The sequence below is a fragment of the Nannobrachium achirus genome (genome assembly GCF_963921795.1).
Source record: "Nannobrachium achirus genome assembly, chromosome: 2".
Lineage (NCBI taxonomy): Eukaryota > Metazoa > Chordata > Actinopteri > Myctophiformes > Myctophidae > Nannobrachium > Nannobrachium achirus.
The window spans coordinates 64,048,978-64,075,504 of record NC_137811.1 but is presented as its reverse complement, the minus strand read 5'-3'; the positions used below and the strand labels follow the sequence as shown (position 1 = coordinate 64,075,504).

The following is a 26,527-nucleotide window of genomic DNA, read 5'->3' as shown; positions in this document are numbered from 1 at the left end:
AAGAGGAACGGCTCCTGCGAACCGGATCCCATCGTTCATTTCAAAAGACTGGATTGGTTCGCGAACGTCCCCTCCCTCACCCTCCTCCCCGTCGTCGTCCCCTCCTCCCTCCCTCCCTCCCTCCCTCCCTCGGCTAGGCAGCCATGCCGGTCCGGTACCGACCACCAACAGACCCACCCGTATAGACTGACTGACAGACAGACAGACAGACAGACAGACAGACAGACAGACAGACAGACACGGGCGGCTGATGCACGGCACACGGCGTTCTGATGTGAACAGCTGGTTGGTGGGCGGCGCCGTTGCTACCATAGTAGTGCTTCTTTGACCCATAGTCGTTCGTCCGTTATAGACCGTTGGAAAACAAGAAGCCGTGAATAACGGAACGGTACACCGTGGGCCTGTGGGTGGGTGGGTCGGCGGGTGCAGGGAGGGTGGTCTGGTCTGGTCTGGTCTGGTCTTCATGTCTGGGTTCGGCTCGGTGGGATAATAATGTAGGACAACACGTTGGAATAATAAGACCCTACTGTGGCTGTCTTCCAGTAGGCTAGGAGCAGCCTACTGGGATGTAAACTGTACTGGTGGTACCTGGATGGAGGTTAGTGATGAGATTTAACTCCCTTATTCTGAGTTGCTGTCTGGTGGAGCTTTATATGGGTAGTAGGCTACTGGTGTTGTATTGACTAGACACTCTACTGGTAGGACTGCATATAAAGTGGTTATAGACTAGATATAGGCTATTACTGTTTATGGTAGCCTACTGGTGTTTTATAAAGGAGTACTGGTGCTTTAATTTATCCTGGTGTTATTGTGTTAAGACTGGTTTAGACTAGAAACTGCTGGTGTTTAGTTTAGACTAGATTCTACTGGTGTGTACAGATTAGATGTTAGTGTTTAGACTGTAGTATAGTGGTTCTCAACCTGTGGGTCGTGACCCCCAGGGGGGTCCCCAAATTATTTTGGGGGGTCCCCAGATGTCTACCTTAATGTTAACATTGTTTTGGTATTGGTATTGGTTTTGGTATTGGTATTGGTATTGGTATTGGTATGGGTATGGTAATGGTATTCTACACTGGTGGTGCTAATGCTATACTGTATTACAGTGGTTCTCAACCTGTGGCCAAATTATTTTGGGGGGTCCGCAGATGATTAACTTAATGTGCAGTTAAGTATTGTTTTCTCACTAAACAGTAACAAACCAACATAAAGTTTAAGTGTATAGAGGTTATCTGCACATTTCTAAAGTGACAATGAAGGACTTTTTAATACCTCTAAAATGACAAATTAAACATTTGCCAAATTATCAAATATGAGAGGCAGAAATTGTGAAAATAGACGATCTGAGGCGTTCTGTGAGCATGTAGATCGGCTGTTTTCACAATAGAACCGTCTTATACAAAATGTAATTCCTCAACTCCCCAGATAAAATATGATGATTTTGGGGGTCGCAGCCTGAAAAGGTTGAGAACCACTGTGTATTAGACTGTACCCTATATACTGGGAAAATATATGGATGAATTAACGTTGAGGATATTAGTGTATAGACGTAATACGTTTATATTATTCTGTGTTTGGATGCATTCATGTAGGCTGAATATGAAATGTAATACTGTACATCTTTTTTTGATAATCCATTTATATTCTGTATATTCTATATTCTGTTTATTTGTTGTTTTGGCTGCCACATAGATAATCTACCGTAGTAACTCAGGGAAAGAGCAATTACAAATTGTATATTATGTCGTGTCTATACTAGTAATTCACTACACCAATATCTCTGTATATTGCACACCTGTTTGATCTTCTACAGTTTTTGCACACATTACACTTTATTACTAATTGGATAACTTGCACTACCAACAATTCACTACAATGTACGAGCATGTGATGAGTAAAACCTCTCGAATCTTTTTCTTTTTCCTCTCTCTCTTTTCAAACACTGATTATAGTGCTGTCAAATGAAAGCCTAAACCTGTGGAATACTTTCTCAATAGAGAGAGAGAGAGAGAGAGAGAGAGAGAGAGAGAGTCTACAATACAGTTTTATACAATAAATGTAGTGGGGTGTCCTTGATTTATCTCTCTCTGAGCTAAGAGGTTCTTGGTCTGAAAACTAGATATTGGGAAATGTTTTGTCAAAATAAAGAGATACACTCTACTGCACTGATAAATGGGTATTTCATTATTTGAATGAATAGGCTACAATGTAGATCGAAAAGCATAATAGCTGGCCAGATATACTCTATTGTTGACTACTATTTGGTAGTCAACAATAGTATTCGCACATCCACCTAAGGAAGTATTCGCACATCCACTTAATTTGGATGCGTTGCGTTGGTGCGTTGGACAGTGAAAACTGAAGCAATCATGAAAAACAGTTTCATGAACAAAAATCTTGCACATTGCTCTTGCTCAGCATCTCCTTTTTATTTAAGTTGACAGACATTTTGGTCCCACTGGACCTTCATCAAGAGTGTCTTACATCCATAGTGCACACATCTATATACAGTATATATATACACACTCCCCTTCCTGTTCACACAGGTGTGAGACAATCACACGTCCTCAGTGACCTGTGCGTGTGGTTAGTCTCCCAAACCTGACCAGGACATGTTTCTGTGACATCATGACCTATAGGCCCACCCACCCTGATGACAACCCAAAACACCAAAAGTTACATTATTTACAAAACATGCACAATTCATAAATGTGAACATCGACTTTGCAGCTTTCATAAAACATTCCAACATTCCCACTGCTATTTGCAATATTAACTTTACAGGTTACATAAATACCTTAGGGGGCACCCAGCGCCACAATTAGAATGAGCACGGTGCGTTTGCTTTAATTTAGGCTAGATGTGGGGAGTGGGGACTGGAGCCGTTAGGGGCATATCCTAAACTCCTAAAGGCTCTTTTCACCCAACACGGTTGTATTGAGCCTTGAGGTCTATACGCTTGGTCCTCCTTTTCCCCTCTACACCAAATCTCTTCGTATTGGGGTTCATGAAGTTGTTCAAGTAATGCAGTCTACACAATGTGTATAGCAATGTGTCTTGAAACATTTAACCCATTAAGACCTGAGAGGCTGATTCTACAAATGCCTTCTACCTCAGTGGTTCTCAAACTCCCCCCCTGGGGGTCCCAACCCACAGGCTGAGAACCACTGCTCTAACTCAGTGATTTTCAATGTGCAGTTTGTGCCTTGTTCCAGGGTGACCCCAGCCAAATGATGAGTAGTTTAAAAAAATCACTATATAACTCAATTCCCCTGAAATTATAACAAAACAAAAGACGTGTGACTATTCTAAAAATTATATGACCACTTATGAATCCATTTCCCCTCTGCAATAATTGGCCTATGACATTTAGATAATTAACATACATCTCATCAACATATCAGGGTCCCCTATAGGACAGATTGATTTCAAAAGAAATTCCATGGCCAAATGTAAGTCTGGGGATCCGTGACCTACTGTAAGCTCCTCTCCCCTGTCTCCTCGTTTCCACCAGGACGGAGCCGTGCAAGGGAGGATTCACTAGCAGTGGAGCGAGGCTCAGAAGTACGCAGGCAGGACGGCGGGAGGGAGGGAGGGAGCGAAGGGAGGATAGGAAAGAAGGAAGGAAGTCATTCTTTGACGTTGACGTGTTGATGAATGATGAGTGTCCAGCGGGCAAGGATGAGCACCGACAGACCCAAACGTAACATCATCAGGAAGAGACTGGTGAGTGAGTGGTCTGTTCCTCTTGAAGATCTATGTTAACACACCGGCTGCCGAGGATTATTCAAGATTTAATCGGCAGTTGCCATGGAAACCCGCTTTTTTAACTTGTTTGGGAGCTCCAGGGAAAAAGTAATCAGAGTAAATGTAATCTGAGTATGTCCTGTTTATTTTCGCGATAGTATTTTCTTTCACTCAGGACAGAAAATGAACAATCACAGGCATCAGTGCTTTTCTAACTGCCAGTAGAGCGTTTTAAACATGAACGTGATTTAAAAGTTAGATTAGGAGATAAATGCACTTTTGTGCAGCAGCATAACTGCTACGAGGGAACGGAACTGTGTATGTGTTTGTCTGTGTTTGTGTTTTTACAGGATGACAATGATGGGATGCCATGGTGTGAGGAGCGTTTGGTCCGGAAAGTTCTCTTCCTCTCCCTCAGGGAGTTCAGAGACGCGCGGCGGCACACGCCTACACCGAGAAACGGGCACACGGCGAGAAACACGCACACAAAGAGACACACGCACACGCCCAAGAACACACACTCTCTGAAGAACGCGCACGTGTCAAAACACACTCGCGTACCGAAAAACACTCACGCGGCGAAAAGAGAACATGGACAGAAAAATGCACCGGCGCACCCGCCGCCAAAAGCACACACAGTGAAAAATAATGGACATATGCCGAAAAGCCCCCGCGCGACACAGAACGCACACACGCCACCAAACACACACACACACAGAAACACACAGCAGCGCGAGCGTCCGCAGAACTCACACACGCCGGAAAAGAGACGTGATGTGTCTCAGTGCGCGAGCAAGCCGCAACAAAAACACCCACACAATTCACAGCAGGAGACACGTGTGCAAGAGCGTGCGCGTGCACAGCAAATCAAACCAACTCCCGCCGCCACCACGTCCAGAGTGCTGCGCTCACGCACAACACAGAACGCGCACTCCACAAAAAAGGTACACGCGCTGCAAAATACACACACAACAACGCAAAACACACACACGCCGCAGAAGATACACACGCCACCGAACAACACGCACGCGCTGCAGAACACACCACACACACCCCATAAAACACCTGCGACACTCAATACACGCATGCGACAACACACGATTTTGCGGCAAAACACACCTGCTGTCCTTGGAGCCACTCATTCACTACTGACTGTCCACACTGCGTCTCCAGCCAGCCAGCGCAGAACTCTGAGGTCTCACACACCAGTACCCCGCCTGAACGGTCAGTACTCTATGTCTGTCTGTCTGTCTGTCTGTCTGTCTGAAACCCCTGTCTGAAACCGAACTTTTCGGCGGAAAGGTCCGGTTCGACTACAAAATGACGTCACTCGCGACTTCTGAAAAGCATTACACAGAAATTTGCACGTTAGTAAGTCGCAACTCACCGATCATTTCAGAGGTTTCGGAGGTACTATGGACAGGCCCTTATGCCTCATTCACACTACAGATATATAGTTGAACGTTTAGCTTGATAATTCAATGTAATCTCAATGGAAACCAGCTTTAAAGCTTTAAAAGCTTTGTTTGGAGCATCTCCTGCATCTTTAAAGCTGGTTTCCATTGAGATTACATTGAATTACCAAGCAAAACGTTCAACTATATATCTGTAGTGTGAATGAGGCATTAGAGGGTTAAGGCCATGGCCATGTCCACAGAAAGCGTCTTTTGCCTGGGGTAACCAGTCCTACATTTAGCCGAAAAGACGTTTCTTCACGAAAAAGGGACTTTTTGAGCATTGGTTCGCTATCGCTTCCCGAGTTCTCTTGCTCTAGAGCATACATGGGCAACTGGCGGCCCGGGGGCCACATGCGGCCCCCACCTTCGCTTAATGCGGCCCGCAGGTTAATACCGGAATACTGATATATTATTGATTTCAGCTGTTACAATTCCAAACATGACCTGCTTTAATTCCGTCCAATGACTAGTATAGTAGTATTAAAATGTACGATATCTAAATGCGTTTGAAATTAAATCATAATGTTATATTTCAGGGAAAAAAAGAAGAAAAAAGAAAAATTCCGGATTCCAATTCAAAAGAAGAAAAAATAGCCGATCTACAAGCTCAAAACGCATCGCTGCGCGATGCGTTTTGAGCTTGTAGATCTGCTATTTTTGCTTCTTTTGTATGAGATACTAGCGCACAACTTGGTTGAGAGAGGGCGAGTGCCAAAGTCCGGCCGGCCATCGGCCGCGGCCGGCCGGCCGGTAGTACCTCGGACGGCCGCTAGTACATTCAGACGGCCGGTGCTATATTCGGCCAGCCGGCCGGTACATTCGGCCAGCCGGCCGGTATATTCGGCCGGCCGGTACATTCGGCCGGCCGGCCGGTACATTCGGCCGGCCATGAACTGCATTAGGCCGGCCGGCCGGTACATTCGGCCAGCCGGCCGGTACATTCGGCCGGCCGGCTGTCTTTTCGGGGTGGGGTCCTACTCTGACATCATATGGAGGTCTTTTGGAGGTCTTTTTGGGGTCGTACGTCTTTTCGGGGTCTTTTCGGGGTCGGGTCCTACTCTGATGTCATATGGAGGTCTTTTGGAGGTCTTTTCGGGGTCGTACGTCGTATGGAGGTCTTTTCGGGGTCGGGTCCTACTCTGACGTCATATGGAGGTCTTTTGGAGGTCTTTTCGGCGTCGGGTCCTACTTTGACGTCGTATGGAGGTCTTTTGGAGGTCTTTTCGGGGTTGTACGTCGTATGGAGGTCTTTTGGAGGTCTTTAGGCCGGTACAGGACCCTAACCCTAACCCTAACCCTAAACCCTAACCCTAACCCTAACCCTCCATATGACGTCAGAGTAGGACCCGACCCCGAAAAGACCTCCATATGATGTCAGAGTAGGACCCGAGCCCGAAAAGACCTCCAAAAGACCTCCATATGACGTCAGAGTAGGACCCGACCCCGAAAAGACCTCCATACGACGTACGACCCCGAAAAGACCTCCAAAAGACCTCTCTACGACATCAGAGTAGGACCCGACCCCGAAAAGACCTCCAAAAGACCTCCATATGACGTCAGAGTAGGACCCGACCCCGAAAAGACCTCCATACGACGTACAACCCCGAAAAGACCTCCAAAAGACCTCCATATGACGTCAGAGTAGGATCCGACCCAAAAAAGACCTCCAAAAGACCTCCATACAACGTACGACCCCGAAAAGACCTCCATAAGACCTCCATATGACGTCAGAGTAGGACCCGACCCCGAAAAGACCTCCGAAAAGACGTCCGGCCGGCCTAATGTACCGGCCGGCCGGACGGACGAATATACCGGCTGGCCGGCCTAATATAGTTCATGGCCGGCAGAATCTACCGGCCGGCCGGCCTAATGTACCGGTCGGCCGAATGTACCGGCCGGCCGGACGAATATACCGGCTGGCCGGCCTAATATAGTTCATGGCCGGCAGAATCTACCGGCCGGCCGGCCTAATGTACCGGTCGGCCGAATGTACCGGCCAGCCGTCTGAATTTACTAGCGGCCGTCCGAGGTACTACCGGCCGGCGGACCGGCCGGACTTTGGCACTCGCCCTTACTGGAGAGGTTGGTGAGTTGGTGAGACGAAGGAGAACTCCAGGCAGGAATAACCCCACAGTACTGGAGAACTCTACGCAGTACGCACCTGTGTCACCTCAAGACCTCAGGAGGGACACTCTGCTCTTCAAAAACCACGCTCTTACTAGGGATGTCAAAAATGGACCTTTATCAAAATCGATTATTCTATAGCAATAATCGATTATTAATCGAAAATCGATTATTCATTATTAATATTTAAAAAAAAAAAAAAAAGTTTTTCTTTCTTCTGTTTTTCGTTTTTTTTACTGGATTTCAATGCACATTTACATATGTACAACATGGCTCTTCGGGTAATTGGTAGCCTAACTACTACTCTTCATCTTTCTTTTTAGTGTGTCAGTGCACTGTTCACCTAATCTCTCAAGAACAGATTCTGTGATGCTTACAATACAGAGGACGCTGTTTTCCCTTTTCTTTGATGATGGCTACCAAGTACCAAACAATCAAGCCTGAATCAATCACACCTGTGTCTGAGACAGGGGGGGAGGGGAGTGTGTAGCAGGCAGCTGCCACTCTGCTGTGCTCCTTCACTCTACACAGTTTACAGACCCACCCAATACCTCCCCAGAGGAGCCTCTTGTTGGGAAAAAACAAATAGAGCAGGAGAGGGGAGTTTAGCCTTGGCCAGGAGGAGGAGATGGGCAGTGATTTGGCCACCACTGCCGACCCGGCCATCAGGAGGGTGTAGCGGAGGCGGGTCGAAACACCTGATGATCGATGGTTACCGCCTGAAGACATCAAATTTTCCTGGCCAAGGCTACATTCACCAAACGTGAATGGTGGAGAAGCATCGTTAGATGTAATTATAATCACAAAGTAGGACGTAGCAATATGCATTGTGGCCCTCTGGAGTGAAGGTGGAAATATAGTGGCCCTCGCCATCATTAAAGTTGCCCACCCCGGCTCTAGAGGGCCGGTCACAGAGTTCCTTATGGCAGACAGAAGGACGTGAAGTTAGGAACCGCTCATTTCACTGAACGGGATAATAACAGTAGCGATGTCATGAGATATCGGAAGATCGTCTGCAGGCCTTCAAAAAACGTTGTAATATGTCAGGTATGTGTGCTTGTATAGCTTTAGCATATAGACTTCAGCAAGTCATGCAATGCTAGTGTGCTAACATATAATCTGGTCCGCAGTGGCCGGCCACAGCATTCCTCAGAGTGGACACAGGCGGCTTTTGCTGGCCGGTGCTTGTAGTGTAGATCTACGCCTTTTGGCCTAAAGTGGCGATAGCGCCCATACCGAGACCAGGGATGGCTCGTTGGATCCGGGCTGGCGAGGCACATTCAGCGGTACCTGGACCGAGTCTGTCCGTCGCTGCCTGGCTGCCGGCTGGCCTGGGTGTGAAAAACTGCCTGCTGCGGAGGTCGAGGGACCGCCCTGTTTTCAGACTGTTATCACAGTCAAAACTTGTTTGTTTTTGCGGTGGAGTGCTTAATTTGGAATTTTGGATATCATATGCATTGAGCAAGATGCCTTTGCTCTATGTTTGTGGGGGTGTGACATTTATCCCTGTCTAGCACTGCTAGACAGGGATAGCAGTGCTATCCCTGTCCCCCCCCTCTGAAACCCGGAACACTCTGCTCTTCAAAAACCACGCTCTTACAGTACCTGAGGTAATTTAAAAAAAGGAAATTCCCTCTGTAAGATTTCTCTGTCCTCACATCATCTCATAAATGTTCTTCTCTGCTATCTCTCTATTATGCTCATCCGTGATCGCAGGAACATTGTCAAGAACTATTGATTCACCCTTTTTCAGCTGAATATTGCTTTTTATAGACCTTTTTCCAGAGCGCTACCGTGTAGCTGCGGTGTCGGCGCACCGCCGTGCACACACATACCGTAGGTGCTGCTTGATACCGCATTTATGGCTGCCGCTCTGTGAAATCGGTCTATAGAGCATCGCAGCGGAAGTCGATGCCTGGGGTCACTTTCACTTTCACCATTCATTTTCGCCATAGACTTTTACAAAAATATTTATAACAATTATGTTAAGCCTCGAACCAAGCCATCCAGGATGGAGGTGAATCATGACCATATAACCTTTGATCCTATGTGAAAACATATTTTAATATTACATTATTTGATATACTACATTTAATAACTACCCTTTGTTTAGCGATTTTCAAAATGTTCTTTTCATAGAAAAAAAGGTTATATGATCATGATTCACCTCCATCCTGGATGGCTTGGTTCGAGGCTTAACATAATTGTTATAAATGTTTTTGTAAAAGTCTATGGCGAAAATGAATGGTGAAAGTGAAAGTGACCCCAGGCATCCACTTCCGCTGCGATGCTCTATAGGTGATTGTTCAAACTGAAGCGTATAGTCTACAAGTAGTGGGAGTCACAGAGGCTCAGGACGTAGGTCATTGCAGGGTCTGCAGGAAACATGAGGGTTCCAGGTTCGATCCCTGGCTCTTCCTGGTATCGTGTCAAAGTGTCCTTGACAAACATACAGCAGTGAAACCTTAGCCAGCACACTGAGACAGACAGATCAATTAACCAATAGGGAAGGTTTTGTCCCGGAAAGCACATTGCGTTCCTTCCACACTATACTGAAACCCCAACTGCTACTGACAAGCAGGTTGGTGTCGTGCATGGCTGCCTTCACCAACGTGTGTGAGTGAATGGGTGAATGTTAGGCGTGCCATGTAAGGCGCTTTCAGTGGTCAGAAGACTAGAAGGTCAGATCTGACATCTATAGGCCCCAATACGCGTCAGGGAAATCTATAGGGAAATCTAAATTCTATGTAAAAGCAAGCCTTGTTTTATAGTAGTGTTATGGCATGCTTTATGACCCCTTGTGGTATGTTCTTGATGAAGAAAGAGAAACAAGTCATGTATTCTCATTTAACTGAGATAATGGACAAACAAGATCATATTGAGAGTGACCGAAGGGACAGATAAACTGCAATCCAAATAGGGAACAAGATTTAAGACCTATCAAAGCCATCAACCCAGATGCATCCGTCCATCCATTCTATATCAGCACCAGCAGTATATTTTACATTGAGGACTATGTGATAATAGCCTTTACACGGTGCATGTGGAGGTGGGGAGGTGTAGTCGCATACCACCTGAGCAGTGTGTTTGTCAATGTGTGAGTACACAAAAGAACGACAGCGTATGCTACATGCCTGCCTATCACTTTTATAGCAACAGAAAGCTCCTGTTGTGTGAGTCAAGGGACCTTGTGTTGTTTAAGCATGACATGCAGAATTGTTTTTGAAAGAAAGCGTAGACCTCTAATAACCATTTCATCCGTTGAAAACGCGGTAGCGTATCTCCACGACCATGCGCGGGTAGTTCATCGTATCCCTCAGGAAGAAATCTAGTACACATCTGTGAAGAAGTATGAAAAACAAACAGGTTAGAATTTGCTTAAACGACACGACCAATGTTGTGATGTTGTTCAGTGTCCTCAAAGTAAACCCTAGTGTACAAACAACCTTTCTACATATCGTCTCTGTTTGGTGGGAACCTCATGTGTCCGAAACTGTTACTTTTCAGTTAATTTACGAAAAAGAAAAACACAAACACATATGCCTGTCACAATTATTACATAATCGTCTAATCGCAAATATTTTACATAATCGCAATTATTTTGTCATAATCGTCATAATCGTTTCCATGTTGAAAGACAACATTTTCAAACATTTTCAAAAATAGTGGAAATAGCTGATCTACAAGCTCACAACGTGTCGCGATGCGGCGCGTTGTGATCTTGTAGATCGGCTATTTCCACTATCAGGGTTATTTTTTAAGTGGTCAAATATGTCAGTCATACTAATTTCTTTGTATATTTAGGTTGTGTCATATCTGCATTTAGGCCAGTCAATCTGAGGTTTGACCCAAAAGAAATTGCTTCAATTGGTTCAAGGTTTTTTATGATCCTTAGGGTCATCCAAAAAACATGTTAAAAGTTTCCCATTATATTCTTAGTGGATCAAGGTGAATTCAGAGGGTTCAAGTTTGGGTCCCTTCACTTAATACAGGAAAAAAAAGACCCCCCAAAGAATCTTCTTAGAACGGGTACACATTATTGTGTATCATTATTTTATGCTTTAACTATTGAAAAATAGCAGATATACAAGCTCACGGCGCGGCACCGAGTGCCGCGCTGCGAGCTTGTAGATCTGCTATTTTTGAAAAATCGTGAAAATTAGAATTTTGACCGATACTATAAGTGTCTTTTGAATCCTTCTAAGGTTTTTTGAAAAAAAAAAAAAAAAGTTTCTATGTCAGCAATCTGGCCAGCCATCGTCAAAGAAAAGGTCCTTTTCACTTAACTGGAGCTCAGTTAGTCTGTTCTTGAGAGACTACTATCTCAGTGGTTCTCAAACCTTTTCATGTCAAGGACCCCCACAATGATATTTATTTGGCCACAGACCCCCATCTCAAAATATTTAGTTCCAGGGACCACCCAGAAGCAAAAGTTGAGTTACAAACGTTCGCTTTGAAAATACATATATTCAAACATTTGCACACATTTTCACGACTTTTTCAAAAATAGCAGCGCGGCACTCGGTGCCGCGCTGTGAGCTTGTATATCTGCTATTTTTCACTGGTTAAAGCATTCAATAACTGGGTAACATAAGTGGCATGTGAGGGGTCAAACTAGGAGTTCAAAAAGGACACAAAAAGTTAGAATATGGAGATAAGAGAGGATATAGAGCTGGTGGTCATAATTCTGCAGGGCTGCACCTGGTCTCAGTGGCTGAGGTTGGTTGACTTGGCCTGGGTAAGGAAGGACCCTTAGCAGGGCCCCCTGGAAGTGTTGCTGCTGCCAGCGTTTTGCAAACAGAACAGCGTGTTTCTTTGTACCCGACAACCACGTCCCGGTCCACGCGGACAGCTGCACGAGGCGTCAGTAAATCTTGGCTACAGATGGCGTCGGGTTTGGATAATCCATTGGTAAGGCAGTGTGTCATCATTCTGTGTCATTCCACACACACACTGCTGTTCAGACACGGCCCTGTGTTCAGCGATGTTGTTGGACGGTGGACACTTTGAGAGAAAGCCCAATTCAGCCTTCTTTCTACAGGAGTGATGGAAGCAGCTGATGTCACACTAATTAAACACTTATAAGCCCTGGTGTCCCTATTTAGGCGAAGATAAAAGAAAAACTGCTATCTTCGGGCACCACTATACCTAGTTTTTATTATTATACAAAAAATTCCCCTTTATTGACTGTGACAGTGGAGAGAGATAGGACCCTAAAAATGCTATGAATTTGGCAGCGGAACCCCCCCCCCCCATCTGAAAATGTATGATAGACCCCAGAATAGAAAATAAATCTAAATCATTCAACATTTTCCAAACATTTGAAAGATATTTCTACGTAAAAAATCATAAAGAAATAGCCACGGTATAAAATATGGTTAAAAGTGGTTAATATGATTGTGAGGCTGTTTTAACTCATTTTTATGTGGACCCCCAGGAACCCCTCCCCCAACATGTTGAGAACTACTGGAGTAGGGAAATGAATGGAAGAGGGGACTCTGACTCGTGTTATAATACAGTATGTAATATTATTTTCGGTGTTATCTCTGTGTGTGTGTGTGTGTGTGTGTGTGTGTGTGTGTGTGTGTGTGTGTGTAGGAGCAGTGGTCAATGGGATTGGTCCACGCGTGTTGATACTGTCTTCACTGGGGAGGCGGGGCCAATCACAGCCGTGCCCACCCCAGCGTCGCCATGGCAGCCACCACGGCAGCCACCACTGCGACTTGGATGACCCGGCCATTAAGAGGTCAGCTCTGTGTGTGTGTGTGCGTGCGTGCGTGCATGCGTGTGTGTGCGTGTGTGTGTGTGTGTGTGGACAGCTGGTTGGAGAAAAAGCACACTGCGCTGCCGGCTGCTCCTTTCTGGCAGTCAGACAAACACACACACACACACACACAAATACAATCCACTATCAGATACACAAACATGCTGCTTACAGTACATCTCATAAGACACTGTGTGTGTGTGTGTGTGTGTGTGTGTGTGTGTGTGTGTGTGTGTGTGTGTGCGTGCGTGCGTACGTGCGTGCGTGCGTGTGCGCGCGCACGTGTGTGTGTGTGTGTGAGGAGCGTTTGGCCCATGCACAAAGTTGTAGAGCAGAGGCCTAATAAACGCCTTTGACTCCAGGCTAGGAGAGGCTTTTTCATCAACCATTTCCTTTATTCACTTATTTTTTCATCTCCTTTCCAATTGGCCCATTGGTACCAGCGATATATGAGACGGTTAGTTTGGTTTGTTGACACAAACAGTGAGCTATATTTTCATCCATGCCTCACCCCTTATCCCTAAACTTCTTTGCCTTTTTTTTTACTATTTTGAAAGACATTTTAAAATAATGGAACAAGATGAGCCGAGTGCTTCAGAGGTTTAGCAGCAGGGTGATACCTCCAATCCTGAGGTGTTAAATCGACAAGGGGTCCCATCAAGGGAAACTCTTCAAGCACACTCACAAGCCAAGGAACGTCTAAAAAGCCTTTATTTAGATAGGGCTATATTACATATTAAAAATCCAATAGCGTTAGTGGCTCGGCTCCTTGTCGATATTTTAAAAAAAAAGTTGTCTAGATCGACTATTTGAAGTATTTAAAAATGTTTTTCAAAATAGTAAAAACAAAGGCAAAGAAGTTTAGGGAGAAGGTGTAAAGCATGGATGAAAATAGGGCCCAGTGTCTCAGTTGAAAAATTGCAGTGCCTCCAAAGCACTCCAAAGTGAACTCAAGCACTCCCAAAAGGCCGTTTTAGAAGAGCACCTTGCATTTTGATATACAAGCTCACATCGCACCGCAGAATGCAACCGCTGTGAGCTTAGGAGGTCTGCTGTTCTCGCCCTTAGGCGTCTTACTGGTGTTAACTACTGTACTTGACATTTGAAACTTGTGTGTGTGTGTGTGTGTGTGTGTGTGTGTGTGTGTGTGTGTGTGTGCGTGCATACATGCGGTGTGTGTGTGTGTGTGCGCGTGTGTGTGGTGTGCGTACGTGTGTACTGCGTGCGTGGGTAGGCCAAGGCTCCACGCTCAGAGGAAATTCGCTCAGTCTCCTCCCAGCTCTCCAGGCCCCTCCCACTCCATGATGTCACCAAAAAATAACCACGCCCACAGCTCCGCCACGCCCACCTGTCTCACCAGACGACGACCAAAGACGGAAGACTTCCTGTCTTTTCTCTGCCTAAGAGGTAGAACATGCACGCACGCACACAAATTTCATATCACGATTATTGTAACCAAAGAAATCGCGATTTACAATATTATCATGATAATCAAAATACCCCCAACATATGCAATGTGTTGTGAGCTTGTAGATCGCCTATTTTTTGTCAAAGAGATTTGGTATCGAGTGAAAAAAAAAATACATATATTAAATGTACGATTTACCAATAGAAGGTTTAAATGGTACTGGATATGCAGCTCGGCAAATAAAAGGTGAATTGATCCCAGTGCATGACGGAGGATGATTTCACGATAAATTAAATCTCCACGATACGATTATCGTGTTTTTTATCACGATAAACGATAATATTGATTATCGTCCCATCCCTAACTCTTTTTATGCCACAGACATAGATTGACGAGAATCATTAATTAGGCAACCAGGCCACTGACGTAGATTGACGAGAATAGGCTATTTTTGTTATAAATCAACTCAAAATACATTATTTTTGTCGATTTTATAAAACAGAAACACTTGCTTGCCTCCAGTGGCAGATCATGTGACTGAACGTGAACGCGGAAGTGCATGATCCATTCTGGGTCTGCCTTGTTATGATTCTGGTTAGAATCCATTATAAACATAAACACACTTTTCTCACACTTTTCTCGTAAGTCGGATTTTCAATCCGAAAAAAGATCTGAGCAGCTGGTGGCAACCCGGTTCCGTTACCATCACATGCACGGAGCGTGTGCGTGGAGTGCCCAACGCGAAAGTAGGTATTTGCTCATTTTGTTAGCATGGTTGTATGAGTGTAACAATGGTGGAATTTAGCGTCACCCAGGGTACTGAAAAGAATGGACAGAACGGATAGATGTGTAGACAGCGTTTCCTTGTGGTAATACACACACACACACACACACACACACACACACACACACACACACACACACACACACACACACACACACACACACACACACACACACACACACACACACACACTGGGTGTCTGTCTCAAGCATCTACCGTCCACTTTTCTCTTAAAACACTTCTTTTCTTTCTTATCTTTCTATTTCAGGTTCCGTTGCGTTGCCTAGCAGCATGGCCCTTTTGGGGAGTGGCCGAGAGGAGGAGCCACAAGTCACTCAAAAGACTTCCTGTCTTTCAACCAATCATGGGAGAAACGTGGAAGGGAAGAAGAACACAGCCAATAGAACGACAGGTATTCATTTAACTAAATCTGTCTGTATGTCTACTATAGCCCCGAATTAATACAAGCTCACAACACGTCCAGCTTGTAGGTCTTCTGTTCATGGCATGCGACACCATCACGCAACAAAGCATACATTATGTTTATCTGTCTGTCTGTCTGTCTGTCTGTCTGTCTGCATCTCTAAATTCAATCCTGGGTTCTCTTTGATTTATTGATTAAATACTTTATTAGTAGAACATTATTCAGTATTATTTGCCCTACTGAAACGTGCACGCAAACACAGACGTTACAAACTCGTCAGCTGTAGGGGCGGCTGAGTGATTAACATCATGCTGTTCCACATGGAAAGTCTTCCTGGATTAACTCCTTTCCCTGCTCATCATGTTTCCTTGCTCATCATGCATTTAGCTCCTCAGAGATGTCTCTGAATCCTCGCTCCTCGCTTCTTGGAGCAGGAATAAGAGACTTGGCATCATCATCAAAATGGTGGACAGAGATGGACTTCCGGGTTCAAATGAGGATATAGTAAGGGTATAGTAAGGGTATATTAATAAAAACCTGGGAATAAATTCCTTACCAAACGATTTCTTCACCAATGTGTTCGTAAAGGTGTCTAGTAACATATCTTTTTTTTTTTTTGAAAAGAAGATTGAAATTCAACATCCCTAGGAAAATCTTTGACAGCTAGGGTAATTATTGGTCTCATTCACTCACTATACACTATACTATAAGGAAAAAGATTACTCCCAAAAATATGCTTTAAGTGGGATGTGAGGGGTCTAACTAGGTGTTTTTAATTATTCTGAATCCATTGCAAGCATTTTGTTTTGAACGGAAAGCATTCATTGGGCTAAAAACAATAAATAAAAATGATGGTTTAGTGATGAGTCATCACTTTTCAGTGGTATGGGGGTCCATTTTTAGCCCAAGGAATGTTTTTCGTGCAAAACAAATGCTTGCAATGGATTCAGAATAATTAGATAGGTCTGCTGTTCTCGCCCTTAGGCGTCTTAATAATAATTAGACCCCTCACATTCCACTTAAAGCATATTTTTTGGGAGTAATTTCTTCCCTTATAGTATAGTGTATAGTAAGTGAATGAGACCCAGAATTACCCTAGCTCAATGGTTCTCAACCTGTGGGTCGGGACCCCCAGGGGGGTCGCCAAATTATTTTGGGGGGTCCCTAGATGATAAACTTAATGTGCAACGTTGTTTTTTTCACTCAACAGTAAACAAACCAACATAAAGTTTAAGATTATAGAGGCTAGCTGCACATTTCTAAAGTGAGAATTTAAGGACTTTTTTAGTACCTCTAAAATGACAAATTAAACATTGACCAAATTGTCAAATATTAGGTGCAGAAATTGTGAAAATAGCAGATAATAGAACCATGTTATACAAAAATGTAATTCCTCAACTCTTAGTGCTTGTCAGGGGTGGGGGGGTCCCCAGTTAAAATATGATTATTTTGGGGGTCGCGGCCTGAAAAGGTTGAGAACCACTGCCCTAGCTGACAATGATTTTCCTAGGGATGTTGAATTTCAAACTTTGTTAGATATGTTACTAGACACCTTTACAAACACATTGGTGAAGAAATTGTTTGGTAAGGAATTTATTCCCAGATTTGACAGGTATTCTGCAAATTCTCCCTGACTAATAGAGGAGGCAAGAGACTTGGGCTGCAACCTCTGTCTGTCTGTCCGTCTGTCCGTCCATCTGTCTAACCCATACATGGGCAACTGGCGGCCCGGGGGCCACATGTGGCCCTCACATTCACTTAATGTGGCCCGCAGGTTAATATATATCATTAATTCCAAACATGCAAACATGACCCGCTTTAATTCCTTCAGTCTATATTAGTGGCTTAAAAATTTTACTTTTCATGATTCCAGTTAAAAAATAGCAGATCTGGGGGTGCCCGCTGGCCTAGTGGTCAAGGCTCATACCACATACTAGGCTATGATGCCTGCTGGCGTCGCCGGTTCGATTCCAGATCCGGACGACATTTGCCACATGTCATTCCACGAAAAAGTATATGCAACATGGCCCTCTGGAGTGAGTGTGGAAATAATCAACTTTGTTGATGGAGAGGGCCACTATATTATTGTGGCCCTCTCCATCAACAAAGTTGCTCACCCCTGGTCTAACCTGTCTGTCTGTCCTACAGCTCATCTCAGCTCCAGACCCCTGCGAGGGAAGGAAGCCGTTCCAGTGCCCAGACTAGCAGGCGCCATTCCTGGGTCAGCCAGCAGGGAGCCACCTCCCCCTGGTACCAGCACCACCACGCCCAGGGAACAGAGGATGAGAGAGAGAGAGAGGAGGGAGCAGGCAGAGGAGAGGAGACAGAAAGCAAAGAGAGACGCAGAGAGGAGTGGAGGAGGAGGAGAAGAGAAAAGGGTGGAGGAAGAGACGAGAGAAGGAGGAGGAGAGAAAAGAGACATGGGAAAGAGGACGGAGGGAGTGGAGAGGAGGGGAGGACCTGTGCGCCTCCTCCGGCCGAGACAGCTCTCCCTGCAGGTGAGGAGGACTCAGCAGATCTACAACATCTCTCTCTCTCTCTCTGTGTGTGTGTGTGTGTGTGTGTGTGTGTGTGTGTGTGTGTGTGTGTGTGTGTGTGTGTGTGTGTGTGTGTGTGCGTGTGCGTGTGTGTGACAGACATGGGAGCATTGCTATATCCTGTGTGGATGTATGTGTAGTCTGCATCTGCACCCGGAATAAAAATGACTGTATAACAGATGTAAGGTTTGATCAATAATCGGCAATCGGATATCGACCAAAATGTCTATATCGGAGGGCCTACAGGTCTACAACTCTGACAGGATACAAATGGAACCAACCATTTGTACACTGTCGAGAGTTAAATTAACACTGAGGATTTTACAGTGCAGATTGGGGTCCGAGAGATGAATAGAAATTTGTATCAAATTGGGGGGTCCGTGGCCTAATGCATATCGAACTGGGGGTCCTTGAAATGACAACGGTTGGGAATCACTGCTCTAGCCTCCCCTGTCGTAATTACTCTGTGTTCTTCAGCCTGTCAGTGGGTTTGTGTTTGTATTGTAGGTCTCCATGGTGACCGGGCTGTCCGGACAACCATCCTCTCACACCAAACAAAACCCGGCCCTTAAGTCCAGATCGGCCAATGGCAGCAGACTCCCATCCAAGCCGAGGCCCATTAACAGCCGTCCGCCTCCAAGCCGCCGTCCCCACAGCGGTGCCCGCCACCCGCAGAGAAAGCCTCACCTGCCTAGCAACCAGCGCCCACCTCCTCGCAACAACCGTGGAACAACCTCCTGTCGCCAAAGCAATCACAGGACCCTGTCCGCTCACCATAGCAACCCCAGGACCTCCACCAGTCGTCCCCACATCTCAGGCAGGAGTTCAGCCCCGGCCGCAACCTTATTCGTCAATGGAACAGCAGCTCAAAAAAACCCATTGGCTAAGGGCTCAGCCAGCAGGCGACTGAATGGACTGCTAAACGGGCATCCTGGGAACCAGAGACAGTCCAGGCGGAGGAGGGGGCTCCCGCCGGACTCTAGCCCCGCCCGCTTAAACGCAAGCCCCGCCCATCCAGACATCAACACGTCTGTGAACTGCAGGAGGCTCCTCCAACGCCACGACGGAGAGGTCACACTGGAGAGGATTCGCCACGGGTGTGAGGTCAAACGGGTCATCAGACGGGATCCCAGCGGAGAGGAAAAGGTCAGACCTGTTGGCGAGGTCAGCGAGAGAGACGGGCAGGGAAAACACGGCCCGCTTGAAGAGGCGAAACGAGAGAGGGGAGGTCATACCGGTTGGGTCGTTGAGAAGGAGGAGGAGAAGCATAATGGTGAGGTCAGTCAGGAAAACAGCGGCCATGTTGGCGAGGTGAGGCAGGAGCATGTCGGCCATGTTGGTGAGGTCGAGAAAGACGTTAAAAACCATGCTAATGAGGTTCATGGGGAAAGCAGCGACCGTGCCAGCGAGACCAAACAGGAAATGAACGACAAGATTGTCAGCCATGGTGGCGAGGCTAAACAGGAAATGAATTACAATGGTGAGGTCAGGCAGGAAAATGTCGGCCATGTTGGTGAGGTCGAGAAAGACGTTAAAAACCATGCTAATGAGGTTCATGGGGAAAGCAGCGACCGTGCCAGCGAGACCAAACAGGAAATGAACGACAAGATTGTCGGCCATGGTGGCGAGGCTAAACAGGAAATGAATTACAATGGTGAGGTCAGGCAGGAAAATGTCGGCCATGTTGGTGAGGTCGAGAAAGACGTTAAAAAACATGATAATGAGGTTCATGGGGAAAGCAGCGACCGTGCCAGCGAGACCAAACAGGAAATGAACGACAAGATTGTCGGCCATGTTGGCGAGGCTAAACAGGAAATTAACAACTATGTTAATGAGGCCAACCATGTTGATGAGGTCAAAGACGAGCTCTGTCAAGATAAATGTAACCATGTTGATGAGGTCAAAGATGAGCTCTGTCAAGATAAATGTAACCATGTTGACGACTCCAAGGAGACACCTAGGGTCGTGAGGGAACAGAAATCTCGGCAAACTGAGCCAACCCCGGCCTCAATGCCCAGGACTGTCACCCGCACAACAGTCACCAGGGCTACTGTTGCCAGGACTGCCGTTACCAGAGCCACTGTTGCGAGGACTACTGTTACCAGGGCCGCAGCCAACTCTGCGAGCCCTGCCTGTACAGACTGTGATCCACAAGCCAGCTACTCTGCCAAGCACACTACCACGAGTACCACCACCAAGGGCACTACTGAGGACACCACCAAGGATCCTACACCAGCCAGCAGCAATCCTAATGACACGTGCCAGGGCACTGCAATGGACTCTACCAAGGCTACTACTGAGGACTGTTCTAGCTGTTCTAACAACACTTCCAGGGGCCCTACCAGGGGTCCGAGCCAGGCCAAGTCAACTACCTCAGCCACTAAGACCAGGTGCAGCCCTCGAAACCTTCTGAGGCGTTAAGCCAACACCAGCTCTATCTGGAGAAATGTTGTTTCATATGTGATATGTATGTATGGTTTACTTTGAGGACGCTGAGCAGCATCACAACATGGGCCGTGTCGTCTGAGCAAATTCTACCCGGTTCCTTTTTCTCGTCCTCCTGAGAGAACATTGCACGTACTGTACATGTGAATGATGTGCCATTAGCTCAAGGGCACTTTGACCGCTTTCGTCAGTATTTGATGTTTGTACAACTAATTAGACAACCTGCGGCCATTTGATTTACACAGGAACAGTACTTCATATCCAGTGTTTGGCTCCGATTGAATCTTATCCTCGCTGTCTAAACAGGGACAGTTACATCTACGGCCACTTCTCTTTGTTTAGTCTTTTTATGAGAGCTTTTGTGTCTGTAGGCTTTAAATCCAGCATTAGATACAATGGACATTATTTTACAGGCAATAAGCTTAAAGATCACTCAACCAATACGGCTGGCGGGTCAATAAGCTGTCCTGCTCTTGGAGTCCAGTGTGGCTTCAACTGGTAAAGGTTATATAATAGAAGCCATCGTAGTAGGAGGGACTTTTGTTTGTTTTGTCCCAGTTCCAATATTTTTACTGTAGCCTTCTACCAGGCAACTTAGCTGTTACATTAACAATAACAATGGGCAAAGTTATTTGTATAGCACTTAATTAAAACAGTTTACAAAGTGCTTTAATGGGATAAAACAAAGTAGGAAACTATTGTAGGTAGATACTGTAACTACGTACAGTATGGTCACCATTCAGGTGACGACCAGAGAATGATCAATGAAATTATCATATTGTAGAATAGGTATAATTTAAAACTGGTTTTGCACTGGGTCCTGAATTGACCATCAATAACTATTACCTTGAATATCATTGTTCTTTGTCTGTGAACCTGTCAGAACACCTTGCAGCCCACTCTGGGGTCCTGACTCACAAACTAAGAAACACACTTTCTAAGAGAGATTTTTGGATTGACTCCACTACTCTCTGAAACACGTGAGAACCAACATACACTCACAGACAACCATCCAGGGACATTATGAAGATGATACTGATGATGATGATGATGATGATGATGTCACGACGATGAAGCTCTGTTTCTTGCCAGCTGTTCAGGTTTTCAGTATTAGAATCTTGACTTCATTCTAAAAGAGAAACTGGCGTACAGCTTAAAATGTACCTGATCAAAGCACAAGAGACTCAAATTGAACATTGTATACCAATTCAACACAATATTATTACTTGAGCCAGCAGAGCACGCAAGTACTGCGTTCGGCCGCGTACTGGATGTATGTCAGCGTCCTTCTTTGTTTAAGCCCGTAGCCCAATCAGGGACCAGCATTTCTGGCAACGTCATCATTAACAGCCAATGAAGGACCAGCATTCCTGGTGATACCAGTGGTGAGCGCACCTCATGGCGCGCTCTGCTGGCACACAAGTACTTGTGCACAAGATGCAAGTTGGCACCTCGACAGAGTGCAGTTCTAGGTTAATCTTGTTTCACATGAATGTATTTCTATTTAAAGAAGATAAAGTAAAAGTGTATTAACATCTAGCCCTAATTTAATACTTAGTCTCACAGCGCATTGCATCGTGACACATAGTGAGCTTGTAGATCTGGTATTTTAACTATTTTGTCTGGTTAGGGACATGAATAGGGACGGCAGATTGAAAGAGGTTAAGGCTCGGCAGAACTCTTATCTAGGTCGGTGTGCAAATAACTACGGCTTCATGCACATTCGTAGTGGCATCCTATCACTATAAAAGGCAACAGGTCATCTCAGGGCATGCTCTATCTATACTGTATATCTATGCACTACAGCCAGCGATTCTCAACCAGTGGGTCAAGGCCCAGAAATGGGTCACAACAACAAGCCATTCTCATAGGGATGCAGGGCTCAGCGCAAAACCTTTAGCTCCTGCCGACTGATCCAGGACCAGTCAGTCGAGATGCTCTGCACTAATCGTTCTCTGTGATTGAATGCAGAAATCACATGCGATGTTTCCTGTGAAGAAACTCACCCACGTGCTGCACTGTACATCTGTGATGTTCCTGTGCACTGCTATAGGTACGGACGCTCAACAGAATTCCATGCTGGCATTTACATTGAATGCACAGTTAAATGCCAGGTTATTATTAGGGATGCATGATATATGTTGTTTGGTTCTGATAATCTGATAAATCGTATCAAACCGATATTAGAATAATCCTGATATCTCACATCGACGACACAATTCGTTATGTGCTCAGCAAGGCATTGAGCACTACGTTGTTTGAACTAATTTGTGTGCAACACCTTCAGTAGTGAAAGCAGAAACCTGGAAACGTAGGTGCTACTAAGAATGTGCTGAAGCACAATCATCAGTACTAATAATAAACCATGCTGATATTGCAATATCAGTGATGATCAATCTTTACCACGCAGTTAATCGTGCAATTGCATTTCGTATATTGGCAAAGATGTCAATATCGTGCATCGCCACATATTCTCTTCCACTAAGCTGTAATGCCTGGTTTACGTATACCTGGTTGCGCACCAGTGTCACACAACGAAAATAGCCAATTAACAAGCTCACAATGCATCGCCGTGCGACGTGTGAGCTTGTAAATGAACAATTTTCAGTGCGCAACACGGCGTGCAACAATATCACCCTTAAGTGACTGCCTACAACGAGCTTCCCATGGTGCTACTGAATACCAATACACCTCTGATCAAGACAGGGCCAAAGGCAGGACATTATGGGTGGGAAAAAGTATTTTCTTCTTCAATCTATTATAATTGTGTGTTAAAACGTGGAATAAATGTAAAATAACAATCAACAAGTCCTTGACTAATGTACAGTTTTACTAACAGTATTACTGGGATGTTGACACATACCAGCAGCACCTCAGCCTCATGTCATGTGTTTCATCCGGTGTGCAGACTCCACGGGAGTTGTTGCGGGAATCAAACCTGTGACCTTCCCTTTTTTAGTGACAGTTACTCTAACTCCACATGTCATGGGGAGCCGTGAATTCAGGTTTTCATTCCAGCAGGCCAACAGGCTGCTGCTAGTGCTACACCAGCCAACATCACTTGTTCCCCGCTTAAACCCGGGGAGAGAACATTTTCAAGAAGTATTTTGAAAATAGACTTGTTATTTTGGAAACTCATTTGGAAATCTCTGCAAATTTCCTTCTGCCTAGGACATGCCCAAAACAGGGCTGCCATTAACATACCTTTCACCAGATATAAGGGGCTTAGTGATAATAATCCTTTGTCAGTTTTACATTTTGAATGGAGACCAGTGGGAAGTCCTGCAACTGACTGCTGGCTCAATGTAATCACTTCAACCCTATACTTAGTTGACCGTATTCTCATGGGTTACCCCTGGAATAGGGATGTTATAGGGTTCCAGTGGTTGGTGATTATATAGTGGTACACCAAGCTATATATTCATATTAAATGGTTGTTTGTGTGTAGTGCTGTTGTGGCATTGTCAGGCTAATGAGCAGCATTGTACTGATTAAGTGTCATTTTCAATACATGGGGGAGTTCTTATTTCTTATTACTTTTGTGTCTGTGTGACTAATACACAACACAAGCTGATTGCCCAGATCAGCTGCGTGGCTCGTTACCTATTGTGTGACACGTCTGATTGCCCACAGCTGGGGTGTTACTAGCGTTACTCACTCGCTCGCTCACTCACGGACGGACGGACGGACGGATGTTAGCTGCAGGTTTTCAAAGTAACTGCGACCTGGCGGTCGCAATAAGAAGAAATGTTATTGAATATATTAATAACACTATGGGGAAATTGGGTTGTTCCAGCAGTCTGTGATTGATGGGATTTAGACAATGCTGCTATGGCTGTCCTCCAAGAAATTCTTATTCAAATAAATAATCTACTAATCGATTAGTTTATATACTGTAATTGATAAATCATTAAACTTGCGTCACCGACACGCAATCATACAGAGAGACTATAGAGACATACTATTTTTATGATCTCTAAATGAGATTCACATTTGACGAGCTGACCATTCTAATGATGTCACAATACATACTATTACAGCTACTGGCTGTCAAAGGTTACATACACACTGGTAGAATTCTAGCACATTATTCCAAGAAAAAAAGGTTTTAACAGTTTAAATCTAGAGCTTATGAGATGCGCTTTTACATTTTCAAGAATAAATCATTCAGCAATGCTAAAACAATTAAGTGGGACAGCCCGTAATGTCTCAATACAATAGTAAGAATAAAGATTTAGCAAGCAACAGAGGATAAGTAAAATACACATTTCAACAGAACAGAAAAGTTCTAATATTATATTCTTATTCATTGTACAAATCTTCCATACTTTTTTGTCTTCCTGTTGAAAGTGATTTCTTTCTGCTTACATTTTGCTTTAAGCAAGGCCATGTGACTTCACCAGGAGTCGTTTTTGACTAATATTACACCTGCTTACAACTGGTTCTCTTCTGATATTTGAATATATCATGATGTTCACGGGTTGAAAAGTAACGTCAGATTGTACATTACCGACGACAACAACACAGGTGTCCTTGGCTTTAACCACTTAACTTAATCCCTAAAAGTACGGCAAATAGCAAAAAAGAAAACTAGTTTGTGACACATCGCCAGTTTTTTAAAGTTTAATGCTGTATGTGGTACATTATGTTGTCATGAAGTAGAACGGACCAGGAAATACAGAAATCTGTATGGTTTGTACAAAAATGGTTTGTCCAAAAAGAGCCTGTAAACTCCACAAAAAAAGTAATAAAAGAATAAACCATGTCTTTGCACTGCGTTGTTTTGTACTAATTTTTTCTCATTTTGCCCGCATTTTTGCGAGGGACATGGGAGCTCAATTTGTTATTTAACCTTCATAGTTGACAAAACCACTGAGAGATGGACCTTTGCTCTCGTGGTCACGGAAGTATCGGATTCGCCCCAACTAATGCAGTCATGTCTTTATTTTCACCCAAAATAGCTGATCTACAAGGTCATGATGGGGTCAAAACACGACACGTGACGCTGTGAGCTTGTGGATCAGCTATTTTCAGTGAAGAGATTTGGTGTAGAAGGAAAAAGGATGGACCATGTAGACACTTATTTGGGGGACACCGCTCAACTAAGTAAATTATACAAGGTTTAAGTGGTTAGAACAATATAGAGGTGGTCATTAGCCTACAATAGTACTATAACTTAGTATACTTGACAATGCTGCCGAGTGCCTAGAAAAATCTAACAAAAACTGCATTCAGTCAATAGCCTATCAGTATGAAAATCAACTTGAAACTTGCTTGAGCTTGGTGGGTTGGAGTCTGGTAAGCAGGACCCCAGTCTTTGTCGAAGTGTCCCTGAGCGAGACACTTGACCCCCAACAGCTCCTCCTGAGTGCTCATCATGACCATCTGAGCAGCCATCAGTTGGGTAAAGCTGAAACTGACAAGTCTCCCCTTTGTCCTCCTAGGACCTAGGTATTCCAGACCAACACACACATAATCAATGAGCCGTTTCTTCTCTTTTTTGGTCACAAGTTATTGTTGTTTTAATGCATTTTAAAGCATATTAACCATGCAATTATGTTTGGACAACATTGATTGATATAGTTATTCAGTTACGTTTGGTAATGTTTTAATAACTGTGGACAAACTGTAAACAAATGTGAAGACTAACAATAAAGACATTAATGGGCAAATGTTTACAGTGTATATATATATATATATATATATATATATATACCGGTATATATATATATATATATATATATATAATCGAGTAGCGACCGCATATATGGATATATGAAATATCCAGATTCGTCTGGCCTAGGCCTAATTTACGATAGATATTGTGTGCAGGATACGAG

At 44.7% G+C, this 26,527-nt stretch overlaps 1 protein-coding gene across 3 annotated transcripts; it reads left to right on the top strand.

Annotated features, from left to right (window-relative positions):
* The first annotated feature begins 217 nt into the window (after positions 1-217).
* Positions 218-25,529, top strand: jarid2a (jumonji and AT-rich interaction domain containing 2a). 3 transcript variants are annotated; one of them, XM_080720432.1, is made up of 7 exons: positions 218-598; positions 3,512-4,968; positions 12,924-13,071; positions 14,324-14,496; positions 15,550-15,693; positions 17,854-18,203; positions 18,750-25,529. In XM_080720432.1, the coding sequence occupies exons 2-7, from the start codon at positions 4,065-4,067 to the stop codon at positions 20,661-20,663; spliced, it is 3,633 nt and encodes a 1,210-aa protein (XP_080576558.1). In that variant the 5' UTR covers positions 218-598; positions 3,512-4,064; the 3' UTR covers positions 20,664-25,529. The 3 variants fall into 3 exon arrangements, with proteins under 3 accessions (XP_080576558.1, XP_080576560.1, XP_080576559.1); XM_080720433.1 differs by lacking the exons at positions 218-598; positions 3,512-4,968; positions 12,924-13,071 and adding exons at positions 16,093-16,209; positions 17,347-17,479 and having other exon boundaries at positions 14,375-14,496; XM_080720434.1 differs by lacking the exons at positions 218-598; positions 3,512-4,968; positions 12,924-13,071 and adding an exon at positions 15,144-15,243 and having other exon boundaries at positions 14,374-14,496.
* The last annotated feature ends 998 nt before the right edge of the window (positions 25,530-26,527 follow it).

Coding starts and splice junctions, on each gene's coding strand:
- jarid2a (XM_080720432.1), top strand. CDS start 4,065: ATGTGTTTGTCTGTGTTTGTGTTTTTACAGGATGACAATGATGGGATG. Junction 13,072..14,323: donor GATGACCCGGCCATTAAGAG/GTCAGCTCTGTG, acceptor GTGCGTGGGTAG/GCCAAGGCTCCACGCTCAGA. Junction 15,694..17,853: donor CACAGCCAATAGAACGACAG/GTATTCATTTAA, acceptor TCTGTCCTACAG/CTCATCTCAGCTCCAGACCC.